General features: G+C 53.5%; 2 protein-coding genes across 2 annotated transcripts in view; both read right to left on the bottom strand.

Annotated features, from left to right (window-relative positions):
* TIMP2 (TIMP metallopeptidase inhibitor 2) overlaps positions 1-24,489 on the bottom strand; it is a 50,843-nt gene extending 26,354 nt beyond the window's left edge. Inside the window, exon 1 of the mRNA XM_060083000.1 lies at positions 24,028-24,489. Coding sequence (XP_059938983.1) covers positions 24,028-24,157 — 130 coding nt within the window. The 5' untranslated portion in view covers positions 24,158-24,489. The remainder of the gene's footprint in view (positions 1-24,027) is intronic.
* On the bottom strand, positions 1,129-2,845 carry CEP295NL (CEP295 N-terminal like). The gene is given in 7 exon segments (XM_060081591.1): positions 1,129-1,350; positions 1,352-1,689; positions 1,692-2,207; positions 2,210-2,408; positions 2,411-2,551; positions 2,553-2,677; positions 2,680-2,845. Coding segments are annotated over 7 exon segments (1,707 nt in total).
* Positions 24,490-24,996: the final 507 nt, after the last annotated feature.

The raw sequence follows: 24,996 nt of genomic DNA, 5'->3' as shown, positions 1-24,996 counted from the left end.
AGGATTTATCCCACCCAGTGCATCTGAGGTCCTTGGGAGGGAGGGAGGGAGGGAGGGAGGGAACATCTCCTTCATATGTTAAGTCCAGGGATCAGTTAGCTCTGGCCCAAGGGCCAAAGCCTGCCTACCACCTATTTTTGTAAATAAAGTCTTATTGGAACTCGATCACACCCATTCATTTATGTGCTGTCTGTGGCTGTCTTCCAGCTGAAAAGGCAGGCGGAGAGTAGGTGCCAGAGACCGTATGGCCAGCAAAGCCTACAATGTTTACTATTGGCTCTTTGCAGAAAAGGTCTGTCCACCCCCATTCCAACCCCTAAGTATGCAACAGGCAGATAAAACCCCACCCAGTGTAGGGTCTCCATGACTGCCAAGGCTTCTGGGTCGGAGGTAAAGCTGGGGGGTAGGGAATCTACCAGACACCCTGGTTCCCCCACCACTGCCAGCCCCAGAAGGAGTCTCTAGGGCTGAGTTGCTGGGAACCACTTCCCCTTTCTTTCTCTATTTCCTCTCTCTTCCTCTTGCTTCCACCCCCTTCTTTCCCTCCCTCTCCCCCTCCTTTCTCCCTCCCTCCTGCTTTCTAATATTAAAGTTATAAGAATGTTACTGATATCCTATTAAATGATGTTGGTTTGAAAGACCAAAAGATTTTTGTTAAATCTCTTCATTAACGTCTCAGCCACTGGCTAAGCAACAAATGATGTATCTTTTGAAACTGTGCCCGTCTGACCTTGCATGCCCCTCAAAGTCCAGTGTTTATTTCGCCAAAACATCCGAAGCACTTAAATGTACCTGGTGTTTCCATCTGTGCTGTGGCACGTGAAAACAGCCTCAGCTCCGGGACACACCTTTGTGCTACAATGGCCAGACCCTCCTACCGCGCCCCACACATTCGTGCTAAGGAGTCTTCCTGAATTGGACTTAGTTTTAAAGGCAAGATCGGCAATAAGTATGATTCCTGCAGAGGAATTCGCTCCAAAGGATGGAAGGATGACTGACGGCCCATTTTAAAGAGGCTACAGGTTTCTGAGCACATGATGCAAATACAATCGCACAGACTTGGGTGCCAGTTCTGGCAGAACGTTCAGTTATCAGTGACGTAATTTACCAGGGGCAGGACTCTCGCTTTTAACATATTCTCTGAAACTCTCACAAGCGTTTCCTGGCTTCTTCAAGAAACTGCTTGTGCAACTTGTTTTGCTCTAGAATCTGCTGTTGAAGGTCACGGATCATCTGACTGTGCCTGTCATCGTCGACGATGCTGGCCGAGGGGGAAGTGGGGCTGCGGTCATACCCTCCTTTCTTCTCCTGGTCTGGAGGGGAGTCAGGCTTCCGATGAGCCAGAGAAGCTTTGCCTCTGTTCCCTCCTCCCATCTTCCAGCTCCGTCTGGGGGTCGGCCTCCAAGCTCATCTTGGGGTGTCTGATTTGCTTGAGTGAGTCCAGCTGCTTTGGTCTTCTCTGCTCCACCTGCATTTTCTGCTTCTGCCTTGATGCTGTCAAGCCACCTCTGTCTGCCTGTTCTTGCGGGTGAAGCTGAAGGGAGCCCTGCGCCAGTGCGTCAGGTCGGGGAGGCTCCTGTCTGGATTCGGGGCTGCACGAGAGCAGGTTCTCTTCATCGACAGATGTCCCTGCCTCAGGAGACCATGGTTTACTGTCATTCTTAACCATGCACTTGGCCATCCTATGGGACTTTGGTTCTTGAGCTTGCTTAGTAACTTTTTCAAGCTGGTTCTGGATGGCGTCAGGTGGGCGTCCACCCCTGCTGGACTCGCGGGCTCCCTGGCGGGCACCATGTCCATCTCTGCATCTCTTGCGTTTCCCTTTCTCTGGCTCTCCCTTCTCCACGCCTGCGTCTCCTCAAAGCCCTGTTCTTCACTGGGGCTCTGATCCATCCCGGGCTTGAGATCCAGGTGCAAGTTCAGGTGTTTTTTCAGCTTCCGGTTGGTATCAAACAACTCTTCAGAGGCAAACTCCAGCTCTCCCTGCCACCTGCTCTTGTCACAGAGCTTTGCCAGCGGTGAGGCCCCCCTTCTGCAGGTCGAGCCGACTGGCCACAGCTGTTCCAGGTCGTCGGCTTTGCCCTCGGGGCTCTGATCCAAACAGTGGTTTTTCGGGCCTTGAAGACAAGCCGTTGGCTTCCCCAGCTGCCTCCTGCCATCCTGGGCTGTTTCTGTCTCCCGTTTCTCCAGGCATTTATCTCCCCTACAGCAGCCAAGAGCTTTCCCAAGTCTGTCCCTCTGCTCAGCCCAGGGTCAACGGGACGGTGGCCCCCACCGGTCTTCGTTGAAGGCACGTGTTTTCCTTTACTCCTCTCTGGTGGGCTCAGGGGACGAGGACTCAGGCCCGTGGCTCTGGAGGCTCCCTGCCTCTCCTGGTCCACCGCTCTTCTCCAGGACGCAACAGGCAGATGCACCAGGGCTGCCGTCGGACCAGCTCTTCCCCGTGTCCCTTCTCTTGCCACACGGCCATTGTGTGCTTCCCCTCGGCCCTGGGCGACCTGGCTGTTCCTCGCTGGGTCAAGCCCTCTGAGTCAGGTTCATAGTCCTCGGCCAGTCTGCCCGCCACCGCCTCACTCCAACAGATGTGCTAAGTACAGCCTCTCTAGGCCTTGGACTCTCTGGCCTGGGGCCTCCTGCTGCTCTGCCTTCAGCTCCCTGGCCAAGCGCTGGGGCAGCTCTTCCACTGCTGGAGGTCCTGTCTTCTCTGCGAGGGCAGGTCTCCTTTCTCTCGGACGTGTAGCAATGTGTGCTTCTGCCTCAAAAGCAAGGCTTCGTTGTCGGGACTGGGGCTCCGCCGAGGGGCTCTCTCCGCATTTCCTTTTGTGTCGGGGGCCTTTGCAGACATGGCTTTGGAGAGAGGGTGGTGTGAACCAAGAGTGGAGGTTCCAGGGCACCAGGGTCGAGGAGCCACAGGTGCTACGGCCGTTTCACGGCAAGCCCACAGGGCAGGAAGATGCACAGCGCTGCCCGGAGCGTTCCGAGGACAGTGAGGCCCTGGAGACGAGGCACACGGGGCTCTGAGTGCAGGACAGGCCAGGGGACGTGTCCCTCCAGATCATTCTCCTGACACCCACCCACGAGGGTCTGTTCTCCGCTCCTGATCTCTGTCTGCCTTTAATGAGACCCGGCAGGGCAGCTGTTCTCAGTGGGGTGTGGTTTTTGCTTCCCAGGGGAACATGTGGCCATGTCTGGAGACAGTTTGGGTTGTCACAACTGGAAGGGGGGGTGCTACACCCCCCCCCTCCCTCCAGTGGATGAAGGCAGGGATGCTGCAAAACGTCCTGAGATGCACAGGACGGCCCCACGACAAACAGGGACCAGGCTCCAAATGTCAACAGTGCCGGGGTTAAGACCCCACCTTAGGAGACAAGTTAGGGTTCAGGTGGGGGTGATGCAAATGTCTGGCCCTCTGGAGGGAGCTACTTACAAATGAAAGGAGGAAGCGGTAAAGGAGGAGGAGCCTGCCAGGAAAGGTGTGTGTGTGTGTGTGTGTGTGTGTGTGTGTGTGTGTGGAGGGGGAGGTGAGTGTGGGTGAGTGTGCTGATGTGCATGTTTGTACTAGAATTCAGTGCAAACTAGAGAGGAGGTTAAGCTAGTGGTATTTCTTTTTGCATATCTCTTTGGCATCAGTCAGGGACACGTGCTCCACCAGGCCTTCCTAAAGAAGGTGCATTCACACCAAAAAAGAGTATCACTTGCAGCTGATGTTAAAAACGGCTAGATGTGTGGGCTATGGGAGCTGCTTCCTAGGCACTGCAGTCTGCACGGAGGACCCCTCAACTGTGTGGGTATCCCTTCCCTTCTTTTATTTTAGGATGTGCAGAGCCAGGCTTAGCAATTTTAGCCCAAAGTAATGCTGGTCATCAGAAACACCACTGCATCAACGGAACAACTAATGTGAACTGTGTGGGCTGCCCTCCGCTTATCTTTTTTACAGTAACCGTTGAGGTAAGGAGTTATTAGCACCCCTGGTTCACGGGTGGGGAAACTGAGGCAGGGAGCAATTAAGAAACTTGACCCAAATCACACAGCTGGCAGGCAGGTGGCAGCTGCTACTCGTGTAGACCATCTTGTCTTTGACCAATGGTCATGTAGCCACTGGCTCTTGGTAACTATGATGATGCAGTTATACATGTGGAAATGTGGTTAATATCATATTCGACCCATCTGCCAACCACGACGATGAGCGAGAGGAGAGAGAAAGAGAAAGCTGGGAAATTAAACACAATGGTTGAGATTTTCAACAAAAGCGCCACAGCCATTCAATGGGGGAAAGAGTCATTTTTTTGTTCGTTTTCAACAAATGTTCCTGGGACAGTTGGATATCCACATGCAAAAAAGATTAATTTACACTCTTATCTCATCATATACAAAATTATATACCATATATAGAAATTAAAGTGATCACAGACCTTAAGGTAAGGTCTAAAGCTACAGATGCTTGGAAGGAAACAACTGTTATCCTCATGACTTCAGGTTAGGCAAAGATTCTTAGATACAACACCAAAAGCACAAGCAATACAAGAAATTGATAAGTGTGGCATCATCAGTATTAAAAACCTCTGCACTTCAAAAGACATCGTTAATAAGTGAAAACACAAGACAAGGACTGGAAGGAAATACCTGCAAATCACATATCCAACAAAAGACTTGAATCAGTTTGTATAAACAGCTCTTACAATAATAAGAAGACAAACAATCCAATTTAAAAATGGGCAGGGACTTCCCTGGTGGCACAGTGGTTAAGAATCCGCCTGCCAACGCAGGGGACACCAGTTCGAGCCCTGGTCCGGGAAGATCTCACATGCCGCGGAGCAACAAAGCCCGTGTGCCACAACTACTGAGCCCTCATGCCGCAGTTACTGAAGCCCGCGTGCCTAGAGCCAGTGCTCCGCAGCAAGAGAAGCCACCGCAATGAGAAGTCCGTGCACCACAATGGAGAGTAGCCCCCGCTCAACACAATCTAGAAAAAGCCCGTGCACAGCAACGAAGACCCAATGCAGCCAAAAATAAATAAATAAATTTATAAATTTATAAAAATAGGCAAAAGGTTGAAATAAACACATCACCAAAGATTTATGGCTAATAAAGCCCATAAAAAGATGTTCAACACCAACACTCATCAGAGAAATGCAAAATGAAGATACCACTTCACACCCACTAGGATGGCTACAATGAAAAAGACAGGCAAATGACAAGACCTGCTGAGGATGTGGGGACATCGGAACCCTCACATGCTGCTGGTCGGGATGCAAAATGGTGCAGCCGCTCTGGAAAACAGTTTGGCAGTTTTATAAGATGGTAAATGTAGAGCTACCATATGACTCAGCAATTGTACTCCTAAGTATATGCCCAAGAGAAATGAAAGCACTTCCCCACACCAAGAAATAGAAGTGCAGAAACTGAGTAACTGTCCCGGCTCACAGGGAGGAGCTGGGTTTGAATCTGGGTCCCAGATGTCAGAGATTGAGCTTTTCCCACCCCTGGGAATGGCCACAGGGTTGTCCAAACAGGTGAGGAGAGGGAGAGAGCTGTGAATGTCTCTTCATCTGTAGAGAATGGGGAAAATTGCACCCCGAGATCCAAGGTCTATTTTGGGGCCTGGAGCCACTGGCTCACGCCCCATGTTAACTGGTGACAATGAGCAAAACCTGCACGAGCCTCTCCCACTCTGGAGGGCCCCCACCCACTCGGTCACCCGTTACACCCTGAGCGAGGCCTGCTGGGGTGGGCGCCCCAATGCTGCCCAGGTGGTTTTCCTGGAGACACGCAGATGGATGAAAACCTGCAACATTTGGATGGTGATCTTAGGAATAAAGCCCAGAAATTAGAGTCAGCTCCCTCATTCAGGAACTGAAAACCCTGTACCAACCGGGAGATGCACCCTTGCCTGCTGCCCATGTCCCCAGCTGCCCCATGCCCTCACCTCCAAGCCCTTCCTTGCTCACTGACTTGAGACCAGTGTTCTGAGTGTCCGGGTTCTCTCTCGGGCCTTCTGATCTTGCTCCCCCGAAGCGGGACGGGCTGGCCTGTGCTGGCTGCCTTCAACCCCTCGGGAAGCCGCAGCCCTGTCCTTACAGAAGCTCCACTCAGAGCGGCAGATGGGAAGGACACTGGGCCCATTCTCCTCTCACCCTCTGCGTCCCCGGTGCGTGGAGCCAGCCCGCGGCGGTCACCTGGGTAGTGGCTCAGATGACTTTTCAGCTGAGGCAGACCCCCTCCCAGGCCACCAGGAAAGGCCAGGCCCACAGCAGCTCTCCTGCCTTCTGATCCCTCAGTGGAGACTCCAGGGTACCCCAGGCCGACGAGGAAGAAAGGTGACCATGAAGGAGGCTGGGTGGCGCCCAAACCAGGGGCTCCAATGCCAGGTGGACCAGACTCCAGTCGAAGGGTCTCACCTGAGCCTCCTAACCAGGCTCCCTGTCACCACCCCCGTTCCACCCCACCTGACTCCTCCTCCCCAGCACTATGGCTACAGCCACTGTTCTAACTCGGCCACCTGTGTCACCTGAGCATCTGCAACGGGTCCTGTGCAGTCGGCACCAGCAAGTCTCCAAGCATAGCCAGAGGCCACCTGCCTCACGGGTTGCCTGAACTGCTAGTTAAGATGCAGATTTGGGGGCCTGCCCCAGACCGATCCCACCTCTGCCTCAGTGGGGAGGGGCCCAGAAATGCGCTCAGTTAACCATCTCACCAAAGTCCGTGGGGCAGTCCCTGGCCTACAGGCTTGGGAACATTCCAGCAGCTCAGGATCTGGCCCCCCTTCCCCAGCCAGGCATCCCAAATGCCCTTGACCCAGGTCCCACACCTTCACTGTGCCCGTGCCCGTCCTTCTTCCTCAAATAGAGCCCCCCTCATCCTACCCACCCACCTCTCCCCAGCCCTGTTCTGGTTCTTCCTCCCTGACAAGGCAGCCCCTGATTTCTGCAGCAACAGGAAAATGCTCCTGTTTTTCTCCAGGGCCCACGCCCCGGGGACACGGTTTAGCACATTTTCTTTGAAACATTTTTAAATAGCTATAAAAGGGCTCCTAGGGCTTCCCTGGTGGCGCAGTGGTTGAGAGTCCGCCTGCCGATGCAGGGGGCGCGGGTTCGTGCGCCGGTCCAGGAAGATGCAACATGCCGCGGAGCGGCTGGGCCCGTAAGCCATGGCCGCTGAGCCTGCGCGTCCGGAGCCTGTGCTCCGCAACGGGAGAGGCCACAGCAGTGAGAGGCCCGCGTACCGCAAAAAAAAAAAAAAGGGCTCCCAATTAGCTGGCATGGCCAGAGAGAACATTTCCATATAAGTAAAGCTTACTCTTTCATGTGTAAAGTTAAACATTTCTCTGTCTCCTGAGAGTACACAGAATAGATATAATTTGACCTTCTTACAGCTCTGGATTATCTTTAGGACTATAATATAGAGAATCCCTCAAGGGCTTTTAAGATATATAGGACCCCCACTAAAAAAAACATGTGTGTGTATATATATGTATATATATATATATATATATATATATATATATATATATATATATATATGACAGAGTTCCTCTAAACTAAATGACCCCAGAATATAATTTGGAGTTTTTAAGTGTACTTCTTATAGCTTCCTCCGTAGTTGTAACTTTCTGTGTGTCTGACAGCACCCTATCCCCCTTTTCTCATACGGCTTCTAAACTGCTGTGGACTGGGACCCACACAAAGCAGTGTCTTAAAAGTGTGTCTAAAGCAAGTAGAGTAGAGGCTGGGGGCCCTGGTGGGCTTTCCATGAGTCAAGTACATGCGCGTCCGAATCCATGGCCACCAGCTCTGGATGCGATGTCCCCGGCACTCAATCACCCACAGGGAGATGGAAAACCAGCCGTGCTGCTGGAATGCAAGTCTTCAGCTCAGATTTTTCACAGGCTTGAACCCCTGACCAAATCTAACAAGGCCAAGCATACTGGGAAAACATCTACAACCCACACGTGGGTCCCCACATCCGACCCTGCAAGTGCCAAGTGGGAGAATGTAGCTCCGAAGGAGCAAAGCTGGAGACGAGAGGGTCTGAGCCGGCTGTGAGCTCAGAGTCGGCAGAGACCGTGGTCACCAATAGAGCCAATGTGATCGTTACTTGTGCTGCTAGCAACACCTAAAACAAGCAGGGTAATGGTCCAGTCCAGCCCCTGCGCAGGTCAGACTCACCTGGACATTCCCGGCCGCAGCGTGAAACAGGCACTTGGAAGAACACCCACCCTGTTCCCACCCCACAGGACGCGTGAAGATCAAACGGGACGGCCTGCAAGTTTTAAAATCAAAATATAACTAACGAAATTTTTAGGGGGACTTCCCTGATGGTCCAGTGGTTAAGACTCCACGTTTCCAATCCCTGGTCGGGGAACTAAGATCTCACATGCCACGCGGTGTGGCAAAAAAAAAAAAAAAAAAAAAAAGAGGGCTTCCTTGGTGGTGCAGTGGTTGAGAGTCCGCCTGCCGATGCAGGGGACGCGTGTTTGTGCCCCGGTCCGGGAAGAGCCCACATGCCGCGGAGCGGCTGGGCCCGTGAGCCATGGCCGTTGAGCCTGTGCATCCGGAGCCTGTGCTCCGCAGCGGGAGAGGCCACAACAGTGAGAGGCCCACACACCGCAAAAAAAAAAAAGAAAAGAAAAGAAATTATTAGGAATTCACCTAACAGAAATATACACTAAAAATGAGAACTACACTTTTACTAAATAAGGAGAAAATCTGAGTAAGGGAGAGGTATGTCTTCCCAGATATGGTTCAGAGAGGCAGAGAGTGGTTAAGGATGGGAAGAAGGGCCTCAGAGTTCAGGAGGAGAATGAAAAAACAAACAAAAACAGGTCACAGGAAGGAAAGTCCTCAGGAACCAAGAATGTTTGGTGGGAGGCTTGCAGGTGGTAGAAAAGTCTAGAACAGCGTACTCTGGTGGTTCAGAGTATTGACTGTGTGACCTAGCACAGGTTTCTTAACTCTGGGCGCCTCAGTCTCTGTTCATCTGTAAACCGGGGATAATAACAGCAACACCCATCATCTACACAGATGCTAGCGCTCGTCACCATCAGAAACACCCATGTGCTTGGCAAGCTGCTTGGGGAAGAGGGTGGTACTTTCTGTGCGTGTCTCCAGATGCCTGGACCAGACCACCAAGAACACATTACAAGGAGGCAGAAATTGGCCCGGGTGGCAAGAAGCACTTTCTGCAGGGTTGTCTTGAAATCACTGGGCTGACTTGGTAGGTAGTGAGACACCCATCACTGGAGGCATCCAAGCCAAGCCCAGATAAAACAAACATCAGAAACATTTTAAACTCCATTTCTCTGAGTTCCAGCTGCTAGAAATAAACTTTGTGACACCCAGTGTGCTGCCCAGAGCTTCCACTTTTGCTCACTTCCTGACTCTCCCTCAGTTAAGTTCCAGAGTAGTGATTCATAAAGCCGGCTGGGTGTTAGACCAGCTGCATCAGAATCACCTGGTGGGGAGGTGATCATGGTGGACTATGAGTCCTGGCCAGGACCTGCTACCGCAGGTTTTTCCACCCGAATCATGGGGTGGGGTTTGCGAATCTGTATGTTTAACCATCTCCCTGCCGCACACTCAGGATAGTTCTAGAAGACTGAGATGGCCGGGCAGCCAGCCTCTAGGAGAACAAGCCTTTGTCATCTTGTCTCTGTCCCCGACCAGCTTCATTGAGACAGACATGAGGCACAGGTTCCTCCAGACTCACAGGAGACACCAGGCTAGCTGGGGGGCTGCTTACAGCTGATCCAACTGGCGCCTTACTAAATGTCTCTTGACGATGTCAACTGCTTTCCCACCAACCTTATTACTGCAGCTACCCTGCCTAGGTCAGGGGTCCCCAGTGCCAACTGTTCTTGTTGTATGATGATCTCCCCGCTCAAACCACCACATTCACTCCCAACCCCATCCCACCAGCTTCCACTGCCCATCCTCCCCGATCCAACTGTATATGCAGAGCCCCGCGGTGCAAGGACTTTCAAATTAGCCTTTTGGCATGTGGCCTGGACACCCTTATTGGCCCACTTCCCAAGGCGCCCTCACCAAACCACTGGGCACAGAAAGAACTCCACCCTCATAATGGATAAGGGGGCAGGGACACAACAAGAACCTCGGCCCTGGGTGCTCTGCATGGGGTCTCTGGGGCCCACTGACCAAAGGTGGCTGGAATCGCAGCTCCCCACCTCCACCAGCAGCCCAGCATCCGCCCCAGCTGGTGAACTCTGGCAGCCGCTGCCCCGGGAACAACAGAGCAATTGTGCTCTGACATCAGAGCGGCAGGGGGGAAAGTCAGGGACAGTGACAAGCCAGCCAGAGGATGAGCACCTGTCAGCACACCTGTTGTGGGGCCACCGATCACAAAGATTTGGCTCAAACAGCTGGGGTGATGAGCAGAGGGATGGCCACCTCAGGGGCACCCTGAAGATGCCTGACGTGAGTGTGCTTTCGGTGTTTAGAGACCATCTGGCAGGGAGAAAATCCTTCCTGTCCCAGCCTGGCAGCACGGTGACGGTCCTCATCGGGGTGTCACTCTTCTGAGCTGTTGCACCTCAAGGTCAGGGCTTCCCGACAATGTTGGCCACCCCTCCTCCCACAGGGAGGGCATCTGGTCCCACTCAGGTTGGGGACACTTGCCCCTCCAGGATCCACTGTTGAGCTGAGCCGACTGGAGGTGGGGGGAAGGAATGCTGGCCTGGGGCCCCCATGTCACCCACCCACCCACCCATCCACCCAAAATAAGAAATAGGACATGCCTGACCTTGTTTCTAGAGCTAAGGGCACCCTCCACAAATTTGACAATTGAGAAATTTAGTTTGGGGAACATGATATTGGCCCCAAGATGTCAAAGCAACCGATCTCAGGGTTTGGTTTCTTGCGAAACTCAACAGCAGGGACTTGGAACCTTGGAGGCAGAGCTGATCCAGGGATGAAAGCCTTTGTGTGGGGCTGGAAGGGCCCTGGGGACGTCATGTGGTCCCCAACCCGGCGTGGGGCAGCAAGTCTGCCCCTGAACTTCTCAACCACAGCTCACCACCCACTTTTTGGGCCCCTCTTCTTGGCCCCATAGACACAAAGTCTTATGTCCATTTCTCCTTCCCCAGAGCATACCCAGCCCCCAATCCCTTAGCCTCTTCTCTGCAAGGTCATGTACACCCACCTTCAGCATGGGACAAGTTTGGGGCTGGGCTTGGGGAGAGTGCAGATATCACGGTGGCCAAAAACTTCAGCTTGTGGGGCCTTTGACGCATTCCGGAATGGCCACCACTGCCGTGCGCTCCAGGTTGTTCCTCAACTGAAGGTATTTCACCCAAGCCCGGGCTCTCCCGACACCATCTTAGTGATTCCTAGGATGCAGCTCCCATCCTCTGGATGAACCGGCTCTGCTCAGTGGTCTCTGCTCCATGGGGCCCGTCAATGAACTAGGACCAACCCAGCTTTAATGGTGCGGGCCCAACCTACTGCTGAGCACAGTCAGACCCATACTTCAGCAAACTCTGACTTTAAAAATGACACATATCATTCAAGTTCAACAGAGAAAAATTAGAAAACACACACTTGCAAAAGAAAGTCTAATTTCCCCTCCTTTATCTGAACATTTTACATTTCAGTAAAAAAATTCTACAACCTTTGGTCCCACAGAGCATCCAAGGCTGTGATTTATTCGACCACTGCCCTGCTGCTGTATCTAAGTGTTTCTAACACTGAGATAAACAAGATGGAGGTGAGCATCCTCGTCACGAGATGCCAGCACATGTACTTCATTATTTCCCGCAAAAAAATTCCTAGCTTTAGAGTTGCTTGACCGAAGGGGAGACTCTTTTTTTTTTTTTAATTAACGTATAGTTGATTTACAATGCTGTGTTTGTTTCTGGTGTACAGCAAAGAGATTCAATTATACATACATATATTCTTTTTTGGATGCGTTGCCATTATGGCTTATTACAGGATATTGAATATAGTTCCCTGTGCTCTTCAGTAAGACCTTGTTGTTTATAGGTTTTATATATAGTGGTTTGTATCTGCTAATCCCAAACTCCTACTAATTTATCCTTCCCCCCTGCCCCTACCAGCTTTCCCCTTTGGTAACGATGTTTGTTTTCTATGTCTGTGAGTCTCTTCTGTTTTGTAAGTAAGTTCATTATATTATTTTCTTAGATTCCACATATAAGTGATATCATATGACATTTGTCTTTCTCTATATGACTTACTTCACTTAGTATGATAATCTCTACGTCCATTCATGTTGCTGCAAATGGCATTATTTTACTCTTTTTTATGGCTGAGTAATATCCCATTGTATAAATATACCACATCTTCTTTATCCATTCATCCGTCAATGGACATTTGGGTTGTTTCCATGTCTTGGTTATTGTAAATAGTGCTGCTGTGAACACTGGGGTGCATGCATCTTTACGAATTAGAGTTTTCTCCAGATACATGCCCAGGAGTGGGATGGTTGGATCATACGATAAGTCTTCCTTTTAGTTTAAGGAACCTCCATATTGTTGTCCATAGTGGCTGCATCAATTTACATTCAAGGGGAGACTTAAAGTCCTTGATCAGCATTGTCAAAATGCCCTTCCAAGCTTCTAAATTGCTCAGGTTAGGACCAAACACACCTACTTAGTGTCAGCCCTTCCAAGGACAACAAGCCTCTTGGTCACACAGAACAGAGCAACGGAAAGGCCAAAGCTGTGACGTCCGATCTATTTCCAGAGACTTGAGCCAGGATCCGCCTCCTTAGATTCTTGGTGCTGCCCTTGGCTGCGCGACCTTGGGTAAATCATGGACTGCTCTCCATCCAGACAGGGGAGGACACCTGCCTGACCTACCACCTACCTCATGAGTCCTTGTGAAATGGAACAGATGAAGTCCTTTTGCACTGAAAATCCCTAGACAGTCGATTTTTTTTATCGAAGAGACTTATGATTGGTGACTATCTGCCAGTGGTTTTTCCCCCCCGCAGAACCAGTGCACAAGAAACAAACACCACCTTAGATTTATTCCTTTGTTCCCTGCCCTGGATCCAACAGGGCCAAGGGGCCAAGATGTCACAACCAAGAACTGGGGACGGACAGTGCTCGTCATGGCTCTGCTTCAACACCATTCCTCCTGAGATACCTGCTTTCTGCCTGGGCATAGCTGGGCTGGGCCATTTCTCCCAGAGGCTTCTGAGGATTGAAGATTAAATGCTGGAGGGCTGCAGAGAAAAGCCCCCAGGAGAGAACTGTGCCTGCCCCCAAAATCGCCCTGTCACAGGGTCAACAGTCCTTCTGAAAAGGGATGTTTCCCTCGGAGCAGAACAATCCACACGAACCTGAAGCCCACAAGTGACCTCCGGCCTTCTCTCCCAGCTACACGGAGTGCTGTCTGTTGACAGCACCCTGGACTCGAGAGGCTGGGGCGCCCGGGGTCACGGCGAGCTCAGACGTCATCGCATGCCTGCAAACGTTCTAGACATGCGGCCCAATAAGATCATTCCTGTGCATCTCCACATCTAACGCGTTCCTGGCATCCTTCCCACCCCGTCCTTGTTCTCCACACCCTCGCATGTCATGGGACCCAGGTGAGGACAAGGCAGCCTGGGGCGGGTCAACCAACTCTGCACAGTGAATTTTCAACTACCTGGAGTGACCAGGGAGTGGTGGCATGGAAAAGGCAGGCCAGAGGACCATCAGAGGTACAGTTTCCATACGGGGCTGGGAGCCGGCGTGAGCGCGTCTCCCTTACATTATGTGGCCTGTGCTGAAAACCCATCCACCGGCCCTGAGCTCTTGATCTGGACCGAAGGAAGGGCAGCAGAAGTGAGCTGGGCCACAGAGAGAGAGGCCAGGCTGAGTTTTACATGCTGTAGGAAGAACAGAGAAAGCAGAGGGGGCCAGGAATGTCAGAGGAGGTTTCTTTCCCTTTTGCACACACATGGCTTTCTTCTTGAGGAGCTCTGGGGACAGAGGCCACAAGGTTTCACAGAAGCAACATCCAGGGTCTCAGAATTCTAGATGGAGTGGGCGGGGCTGACGTCTATTGAGTCCCTCCCATGCTTTTGCACACTTTACTCATACATCAGAAATTCACTCAGCATCGGCTATGGCCTGGCCCTGAGGAGTTTAATTCTGCTTTTGCAGAAGAAACTGAGGCTCACAGAGGCACAGAGTCAGGACTCAGAACCAGCTCTAACAGGCTCCAAAGGCCCAGGCTTCTTCTCCCAATACCTTCTACTTTGTCTTTTTTCCTCTAAAATGTCGGTCCATTTCATTCAGTCCTTGGTTAAGAATCAGCTGTTGAAGCGCCTCCTAACTAGGGCCTATGACTGTCATCAGAGGGGCCTTGGCCATGCCTGGTGCAGAGGCGGGGTGCTGAGCCAACTCGGTGAGGATGCCCTGACCCTAAGGGGTCTCCCAGAAAGCCCAACCAAGATCTCCAGACCACAGATCAGAAAGGGCCACATGAAGACTCATCCCAAGCCAGGTTCTGTCCCCGGGAACTCTCCACCCCGGAACGTTCCACTACCGAGGGGTTTTGGCCTTTAAACTCATCCCTCCCTCTCTTAGGCCCACAGGTTCAAGATTTGCTGCATCTTCGGGGTCAGTTCAGAGAATGATATCCACAAGCATCATTTCTTCTGGAAAGCAGGGAGCGGGCCACCAGGTGAGAGGTGAGCCAGCCCCAGGAAGCTCACACCCAGGGGTGGGGGAAAGTTTTCATAAAGGGCCAGATGGTACAATAACTAATGTAGCTCTGTCGCTACTACTCAACGCTGCCTTGTAGCTCAAAGGCAGCTGCAGACTTTGTATTAGGAATGGGCGTGGCCGCATCCCAGTAAAACTGTATTTACCACAATAGGCAGCCGGGGGCAGGGGTGTAGTTTGCCAAGCCCTGAAAGGCCAGCAGAGTTTTAGGAGGCCGACTGCATCCTGTGCGTCCTATTGTAGGGCACGGCCTTGCTGGGGCAGCACCAGGTGGAAACACACCACCTGAGTCTCACCTAGGAAACCTCAGACGTACGTACTCAGCTCAGGGGTCCTCGGGATGCTGCAAAATCAGATAGTAGTGATGGCTGCACAGCTCTGTGACTGCACTAAAAACCACTGAATTGTACACTTTAAATGGGTGAACAGTATGTTAATTACACCTCAATAAAGTGTAAGTCTCTGAGGCAGAAAAACAATAACCGTCTTCTTAAGAAGCAATAAACCCTTCCCTAATCTGCTTCTTGGAGGACGCGCTCCCCCTCCCTCCGGGCTCAGGGCTCTCACCCTCTCGCCCGCAGCCTTGTCCTCTGCCTCCCCCATCCTGAAGAAACCTCCACCCCTGTCTCCCCATTGCCTTTTAACTTTAAAATAATTATACAACTCACACACGTTTATCACAGAAAATTTAGAACATACAGATAAGCAAAACGAAATAAAAATCACACTTGATCTCACCCACTGCCTAGAATTTTGACAGTCACCCTTCCAGACTTTTCTCTACATGCACAATAAAAAAAAAAAAAAAAGGATAGAGATACATACAGAAGCAATAAAACTTCTGTATGCCAGGGAGTTTTCACCATAAAAACCAGTGACAGTGGCTTTCGAAGGGAAAGGAAGGGGTTGGGACCAGGAGGGATTAACTGAGGTTTCAGGGTGGCAATGACTTGTCTCTTGAGTATTTTTGATTGATAACTTTTTGTTACAATGTACAGTTACGCATTGTGCACTTAAAAATTATATTAGACAGTGTTTGAAATGTGAAAGCATACTGCCTGTAACTGGGCTTTTAAATTTAGTGCACTCTGAACATTTTTCTAGGTCAAAAACATGAATCTATAATACTGTTTAAAATGACTGCTTAATATTCTGCTGTCAGGATAGAGCTTAACTTAATTTAGCTCATCTCCAATTGATGAGCAAATCTCATGAACAAGGTCAGCTTCCAGGAGTTTCCATCCTTCATGCTCCCCAGAGACCACCCCCTCCAAGCCAAGGCGGACCAGAATCGCTACGTTCAGCCTCCTCGCTGTTAAGCCTCCTTTCATTTTAAAACCCTCTGTCTTCTTACTCTGCTGTTTGATAGTCATGTGACCCAAGCAAGTAAATCAGCCCGTGCCTCAGTCTGATCATCTGTAAAATGGGGATAACTGTGAATCAGACACGTTAACACGAGGAACGTGTGGATCACAGTTCTAAGCACTTAGCATGGATGATGACAGCTGCTGTTACTGTTACTTGTCACAGTCACTTTTCCTTCACAGAACTACCACGGTTTCCCTCCTAGTTCCCTGGCCCCCTCCTGGAGGCACCAGAGCCCAGCTTGTGTGTCTCTGCGCCCCCCTACCTGGGTGATAACCATGGCCAGACCTCAGGGCTGGGTGAAGATTACACATCCAGCACAGCATCTGGCACAGAAAGAGCCAGTCCCCCCGCCCCAACCCCGAGAGCCTCCATGGACACCGTCCTAGGCACTGCACCTCTGCCCTTTCTTGTGATCTTTGCCCACAACCTTAAAAGGTAGGTAAATTATTATCTCCTCTTTGGTGATGGAGAAACCGAGGCAGAGGGCACTTGCCCAAGATCTCTCCCCTGGACTGAGTTGTGGGGCTGCAGAGTAGCTGCCCGAACCATGCTGCTCCAAACCTATGTGTCCCCACTTCCCACTGCCTCTGCTCCCACTTCCTCTTCCCTCCGAGGCCCCTCACATACTTCCATAATCTGCTGTAGCTACTACAGCCGGAGACCCCACTGTCTCTGTCAGCAGAACTCAGCAGGGAACCCCACTGACCACCTGACCACGTTAGGGGATGCCTGGCCCTGGCCCTGAGGTCAAACCCCAGAGGCAGCCCCCATCCCAGCCCGTCACCCACCGGCCTGCCTTCCGGCCTGCCTTCCGTTTCCTAAGTCCCTCCCTCGTGCAGGTTCCTGCTCCGCTCACCTGGGTGACTGACTACAAGCCCTTAACATTGCTCTCCTGCCTGCAGCTTCCTTCCCCCTCCCCCCATGTCTAACAGCTCTCAGGGAGGTGGGGGACAACAAAGACCCCCCTTGATTCCCACTGCGGGGGCTTCAGGGTCTGCTGCTGCGCCCAGGCACAAGGCTGCCCACCCTTTGGTTTCAAAACCCCTTCCCACCAGGTCTCTCACCCCTCCCAACAGGCCATAAAAAAGTCTTTTACAGGCAGTGATTAACCTTTTAGGGGTCACAAACCCCTTTGAGAACCTGGTGGAAGCCATGGCCCCTGTCCACAGAAAAACATGGACACACACACACACACACACACACACACACACAGAGCTTTGCTTACAGTTCCAGGGCTCAAGACCGCCCCCCACCAGGCCCATCTCTGAACAGACGTCCATGCCCCCCAGGTTAGGACCGACCCTTCTTTATAGAGATTACATCTCAATTTGATTTTTCCAGCAAACACTTGCCCAGTCCGCCTTGCTGGGGCCTCCAGTAGCTTAACCTAGGATGCTAATTGGACGAGGCTGACCCCAATTTTGTCAGCTACAAAATGGGATTCCCCTGGGTCTCTATCACTTTCCCACTGGAGCTGCACATGCACGCAGTGATGGAGGCACCAAAGGCTCCAGGATTCCAGCCAGCCCAGGCCTCAGGGGTCCTGGAGGTGGGCCCTGGAAGAGCCTGGGCCTGGGCTGGGGGAGCCAGCTTCATTCCTGCCCTTTCTGAGACGCTGGTACCCAGACTGCCCCTCAGTCTGGAAGTCCTCCTCCCTCCCCACTTCCCTTGGCTGCCTTTCCTCACAGCATTCTGGGGCATCTCACATGCGCCTCCCCCCACCCTGACACCCTATGGCCCTCGCAGTCTATGGACCCCGTAGCAACTAAACAGAAGCCTAGCCCAGCACTCAAAATCTACCTGTTTGTTTAAAACTATGCACAAGTGCAGCTGTCAATCCGTATAGTAAGGTATCTATAACGTTCTCTTCTCACACCCAAACTGTCTTGGGTACCCGCTTTGGAAATGACTGCTCTGTGCAAACTCTGGTGGGTGTCAGAACCACCTGGAGAGTCTGAGAAATACCCATGCCCACGCCCTGAGCCCCAAGGGTCCAATATGGGATGCTAATTCAGACACCTGCCTTTCAGCAAACTCCCTGGGTGATGCCCGCTGTCACCCACAGGTACACACTCTCGATGCCTCTCCTCAAGCCCTCGGGATGGAATGCAAACTCTATGTGATAAACCAGACGTCCAGGCCCACTCTGCCCCTCGGGCCCTCCTGCCCCCGAGCCTGCTCTGTACCTAGACTCTCTCGCACCTTTCCCAGGCAGCCTGTCCCTGTCCTTGGCACTGCAAAATGATGCACTTAACCATGCCTGGTACATGTTCCCCCAGCTCCATCCTCCAACTTAGGGTTCTTTACGCTTTCAACCTTGATTTCCTAAGTCTGCCTTTCTCTTTCCAGAAAGACCATCCTAGCTAGCCACAAGACCACTTGCCCTCAGCCCCTTGTTTGTGTGTGTGTGTAGTGTGTGTACTCTCACACACACTGCAGGGTGGAGGAGTGTCCAGGGCAGGGGAGAAGAATCGGTGGCACTTACACCCCTGCCCCTAGTCTGCCTTCTCTTTATCTCCTTTCACGCTTTTTTCCCCCAGTTTTATTGATATAATTGACATACAGCACTGTATAAGTTTAAGGTGTACAGTGTAATGATTTGACTTAGATGTATTATGAAATGATTATCACAACATGTTCAATTAACATCCATCACCTCATAGATATAAAATAAAAAGCAAAAAAAATGTTTTCCTTGTGATGAGAACTCTTAGGATTTGCTCTCTTAACTTTCTTATACATCATACAGCAGTGTTTGCTATAGTCATCACTTTGTACATTACATCCTTAGTACTTATTTTATTGTTTTTTAATTTTTATTTTTTAAATTATTATTATGTTTTTTGCGGTATGCAGGCCTCTCACTGCTGTGGCCTCTCCCGTTGTGGAGCACAGGCTCCGGACGTGCAGGCTCAGCGGCCATGGCTCACGGGCCCAGCCGCTCCGCGGCATGTGGGATCTTCCCGGACCGGGGCACGAATCCGCGTCCCCTGCATCGGCAGGCGGACTCTCAACCACTGCGCCACCAGGCAAGCCTAATTTTTATTTTTTTAACTTTTTATTTTATATTGGAGTCACAGTTGATTAACAATGTTGTGACAGTTTCAGGTGTACAGCAAAGTGATTCAGCAATACACATGTTTTTGCTTTTTCCTGCTGTTTTTCCCCATCCTTCAGACCTCCTGGGGTCCTCCAAGCATACCTCTTAGCCATTCTGGAACCCAAGGGGTTCATCTGCTCCCACAGCCCCTTGGGCACTGGATCAGCAGCTCTGCATCAGGACAAGGGTGGCTGCGTCCACCCGCCAACCCCCAAGCCTGGGAGTCGTCTAAACCCACACCAATGGGATGCTCTGGGCAACCCAGCTGAGATGACAAAGAAGAGCGGCAGGACCCAAGTCCATCTGCAGCTCAAGGACTAGCAGCCAGGACCACCGATTCCAGGGGACCCAGCAGGCCGCAGGCTGCAGCCTGGCACCATGTCCTCAGATCAGAGAGGGAGGAACAAGTGGGGTGGGGAGAGCTCTCTCCCAGCCATGTGCCATGCCCGCAGCACAGCCTCCAAGCGCTGTACACATCTCTTCCCATCTCCCAACCCAGGTTCCAGTCACTCCCCTGGAGAACACATCCTTCCAGGAACACTGTCCAAGACCAAGCCCAGGAATTCGAGGGCCCCCCATGGCCCCCTCCCCATCCTCTCATTGGAACCCGTTATCTCTCTTCAGATGCCCAAATGCTTTTCACTTCGTGACAGTTACTTGGTTCATTATTTGCCCAAAGCACATGGAGGCTGACTTACTTTAAGCCACGCCCCTGGCGGTCGGTCGGGGTTGGGGGAGTCTACATGCCTTCTGCCCACCATGACCCACACAGTCTTAAACGTGCTTCCACACTGCCTGGCACCAGTGTCCTAGTGCTCCTTCCTGAGGGCAGGGATCATGCCTTGCTTCTCCCTTATGTCCCCTGGGGCAGAGCTGGGCACTGTAACTTCTTGTTGCAACACAGGTGAGCCCGATAGGAAAATCGGGATTGCGAAACACAGACTGATTATACACTTTGCGAAAGGAGTTGCCAACAGTGTCCTTACACAGCACCACCCCCATCCCAGCCCCCGTGCACTCAAGGCCTCACTCAACTCACAGGAAGCTCATCTGCCTTGCTTTTCCCGAGCACGTGTTTGGTGAGGATGCTGCCGTTTCTGAGTGCCTACTGTGTTTCTCCCCGAGTGGCCGCTATCTGGCCCCCATCAGCGTGTGCCCAAGGCCAGCCTGTCTGCCCTGGCAACGAGCACGTGCCCTTGGCTGTGGGCCCTGACCCACCTGGTGCTAGAGACCAAAATGGGAGCATCCTGAGAAAGATGGCATGGAGGCTGCCCTCCTGGGAGACAGTGGCCCTGGGCCTCGCCATCCAGGCCATGGGGGAGACTTTATCATCTGGGCCCAGAGAGCTCCTGGATTCACCCTCGACTCCAGAAACCGGCCCAAGCGGCCCAGGTCTGCCAAGCCACTCAGCTGGCTAAGGAACTCCAGGCTCCCGCACTGTGGCACTACCTGAAGAGAAAGCCCAAAGCTGGTTTCCAGCCAGGTTACTGGATCCATGCAGGCCTGTAGGAGATGGCGAAGGACCTCATTAGATGAGAGGGAGTGAGGCTGGCGGCACATCCGAGCAGGGCTCTGAGATGCGAAAAGACTTCCTGGAAAGGAAGCTCATCCTCACTTTTCTGGAAAGGACAGGGAGGAGCAGGCTTCCAGGAGGAGCCCCGGTCACCTCTTCCCACCCCTTCACCCTCAATCTCATAACCTCATAACAAACTCTTTTGCCGACCCCAGTTCCAATCCTACCAGCTGCAAGAGCTAAGGAGATGCCTCCCAGAAATCCTTACACAGGCAGACAGAAAAATGACTGTTTCCTAAGCCAACTGCCTCTTGTAGACACCAAGCCATTTCACAAGCCTGCATCCAGCCAACAATTAAAGGAGCCAGCACACTGCATTAAAGGTCAGTCTCTAGGGACCCCAAGTACAGCAGACCATCACCCTTCCTGGACCCCCGGGCCACTGCCCTAGTGGCACAGTCACCTGTAGGGCTTTAAAACTACAAAAGCCGGGCTTCCCTGGTGGCGCAGTGGTTGGGAGTCCGCCTGCCGATGCAGGGGACACGGGTTCGTGCCCCGGTCCGGGAGGATCCCACGTGCAGCGGAGCGGCTGGGCCCGTGAGCCATGGCCACTGGGCCTGCGCGTCCAGAGCCTGTGCTCCGCAACGGGGGAGGCCATGGCAGTGGGAGGCCCGCGTACCGCAAAACAAAAACAAAAACAAAAAGCTACAAAAGCCAAGGTCTGAGCCAGACTTTTGATGTCTGCAAAGAGATCCAGACCCAAGGCAATTATGCTCTCGGCCAGAGTGGGGAATCATCACCAAGGAAGCCATGAACTTGCACCACCTAAAGGAGAAGCAGATGTGGAAAGGCTATAGCTTTCACCGTGGGGTTTACTCCATGGCCATCTGGGGCCTACACCCTGGGATGTCTCTGGGACATATCCCGAGTTGACTAAGCACAGAAGGGCTGCCCATGGAACAATACTGAGCAGCATCCACCCCAAATTCACGTCCACCTAGAACCTGTGAATGTGACCTTATTTGGAAATAGGGTCTTTGCAGATGTAATCAAGTTAAGATGAGGTCATAGCAGACTAGGGAGGGCCCTGAATCCAATGACTGGTATTCTAACAAGAGGAGAGGGCACAGAGACACACACGCACAGAGAGGAAGGCCACCAGAAGACAGAGCAGAGGTTGGAATGATGTGTCTACAAGCCAAGGGACACTAAAGATTGCTGGAGCCACCAAGGATGGAACAGATTTTCCCTTAGAGCCTCCAGAAGGAACCTACACTGCTAACCCCTTCATTTTGGATGTTAGGCCCCCTAAACTGTGAGAGAATCAATTCTTGCTGTTTGACACCCCTCAGTTTGTGGTCACTTGTTACAGCAGCCATGGGAACTTAATGTAATGGGCTTTGTGGCGCGACCCTGGTATCAGTAGGCCCTGTGGAACCTCTGAGCTGGGCTGGGGTTAAAAGTTTTGGCTCTACGATGATTTTGATGTGATGACTTGGACACAAATGCCAGCAGATGCAGGTGGAGGAGAGGGTAACGCGCAAAGCAAGAGGGGGCCTTGGGGCATTCGGACACTGCTGGACCCTGACCTTTGCTGCCCTTGATCCAAACCCAAAGCAGAAACGGCCCCAGCGCTGCCTCAGCTGACACTGGGCAAGGATGGGAGTGGCTGGCTGGGCATTCTCTCCGTGCGGCCGAGGGGTGTGAGGTGGACCCAAGGCCCGGCCCCTTCCTGCTCAGCCCCTGTAAACCAAGCCCTAAAGCCTCCTGAGCAATGGATTCCTTCTGAGCCTGGGCCTGATTCTGCCCTAGAAGCACAGCCTCTCTCTCTGCAAGGGGCCTGGACAGGCCTGGACTCCCAGGGGACACCACATGCAAGGCCAATCCTGGCTCCGCCACTGGGAGGAGCCTCTCCTCCCCCCGCCCGTCTTGCTGAGCAGCGAAGCCAAACTGGAGAACTTCCCCCAATTTGGGTTCTGTGGAAACCACTCTGCAAGCACACACCGTGCCCCAAGTGCAGGTGGCCTGAGCTACGTGATGCGCACAGGTAGGGTCACCTGAAGACTTCCCGCGCCAGGCAACAGCGGCAGCTCCAAGGGCCAACTGAAGCGTGGCCAGGAGCCGTGGGGAGTGTGGGGAGATCAGAGGGGCATGGCTGACAAGAGGAGAAACCCGGAGACCCTGCCTTTGAGTCTGCACAGGTGAGGGCAGCCTCACCACAGCTGGCAAGAGGATGCGTGGCTGGCGGCTGAGACTTAGAAGCAGAAAACAAACCTGTCAGGAAGTGAGAGTGAGCTGCAGAGGCCCACCTGCTGTGTATCCGTCCTTTTGGTTAAACTGAACCTGCCCCAGGAAAACCTGGCTGACTGTCACCAGGGCAGTAGAGGCCTGCAAGTGTCAGAACTGGATGGAAACCTCCACGGCCCAGCTGGTTGCTCCCATTTCTGCTGCATTCTCCCCACTTCTGTCTCCTGCCCCTCTGTGTATCAGAACAAATAACTGGGCTCTCCTCCTTTCCTCGCTAGCTCCCATGTGTGGGGAGCAAGGGGTCCTGAGGGGAACAGATATTCGCTGGGGACTTTAAGCAGCCATACAACCCTACCTGCAACCTCCAGTCACCAAAGTCCCCAGCTTGTGTGGATGTCCTGAAAAAGCAGTCACCACTCAAGGACCCTCCTGCCTGTCCCTGTGTGCAATGCCTCCTGGGCAGGACGTGGGAGGAGCCGGCCCTGGGCCTCTTTCCAGCTGCTCCACTGAGCCCGTGGGGAACCTGACCAGGGGAGGGAAGCTTCCATCCAGCCCCAACCTAATCTGGTGAGCCCCACAGGCGGCTTGGTGGGAGAGGCCCAGGCAGAGCAGCTCTTCCCCACCCAGCTCCAAGCCCAGAGGAGCCCAACTCCCATCTCACCTGTGGAAGTTTCTTCCTGGGGTCCCCGGTCCTTCAACCCACCGAGGTCGAGAGTCCCCCCACCCACCAGGCTGTGTCCCGCACTCTCCCCGCTCCGCCCCCCCTCCCCACCCCCACCCCCCGCGCTGGCATCCCGGGGCCCTCCGCCTGCCAAAATCCAATCCGTTCCCTGGCTCCCTTTTCTGGGGCTGGAGCTGCAGCGGAATTTCGGTGGAATTTTGAGGTTGAGAAGCATCTCGGCAGAGAGGAAAAGAAAGGAAGAGAAGGAAGGGGGGAAAGAAAGTACGATTTTGGCATCAACTTGCAGAATTCTAGAAGGTACCGAGGCCCCGGAGGCGGGCGCTGGGTCCCTCTGCAAGATGCGGGCGGGCGGGGCGCCGGCGAAACCTCCGGGTCCAGCACGCCCCGTAGGGGCGGTGGGCGCCGGGCCGGGGCGGGGTCGCCGTCCTTACCTACGTCTGCATTGCAAAACGCCTGTTGCGGGTGCACCGGGGAGCAGCTGCAGGCGTCGGTCGGGCGGAGCAACGTCCCCAGCAGCAGGAGGCCGAGCACAAGCCGCAGGCTGCGGGCCGCGGCGCCCATGGCGGGCGGGGGGCGGGGGCGCGGGCTCGGGCTCGGGCTCCGGCTAGCCGCCGCCGCCTGGGCTCGGGGCGCTCCCCTCTCGCCGGCCGGGGCCGCGCGGGTCTGGGTGGCGCTCCGCGGCCGCGCCCTCCGCTCCGGCCCGCACTCGCCGCACAAACTTTCTCGGCTCTTGGTCGCGGGGGCGATGAGGGGGCGCGGGGCGCGGCCGGCAGCGCGGAGACGAGAGCGGGCCGGGGGCAGCGAACGAGCGAGCGAGAGATCGAGCTAGCGCGCCGCGGGCCGGGTCGCCGATACTTCTCTGCCTTCTATGGATGTGTGCGCCGCAGGCGCGAGCCGAGCCGGCCTTTTATTGCTCTCCAAGGATTGTTGGGCTCCGCCCCCCGGTGGCGGGCGGCCAATGCCGGCTCCGGGAGCTCCCAGCGGCCCCCTCCCCGCTCGCCTCCCGCGCCTCCCGGCCCTCCCCCAAGCCCGGCTTTTGTTGTGTCCAGCCTGGCACCGCAGGGACCCGCCGCTGCGCACCTGGCTTCCTACCGCCCGGGACCGTACCCCGCAGCCTCCCAAATCTCCAGAGCTTGGGAGAAAGGGGGCACTGCGGGAGGACAGTGCCCAGTGGACCCTGACTCAGCACTTGGGACTCGCAGCCCACCCCTCCAGGGCACAGGCGGCCCACCCACCACCCCTTCCCCTCCAGCTTGGCACGGGAGATGTACACTGCCTGATTCCCTTCCACCCCTGGGGTCCCTGAGATTCTAGCCCGGGATTGAGGAAAAGGATGTGCGCTTTGGAGCAGGGGTCGTTCCCTGCCGCCCCTCTCCCAGCCCCCTTTTGCTGGGTGGCCT

Source organism: Mesoplodon densirostris, chromosome 18 (assembly GCF_025265405.1).
Source record: "Mesoplodon densirostris isolate mMesDen1 chromosome 18, mMesDen1 primary haplotype, whole genome shotgun sequence".
In the NCBI taxonomy this organism is placed as follows: domain Eukaryota; kingdom Metazoa; phylum Chordata; class Mammalia; order Artiodactyla; family Ziphiidae; genus Mesoplodon; species Mesoplodon densirostris.
This window is presented reverse-complemented; position numbering and strand designations above follow the sequence as displayed.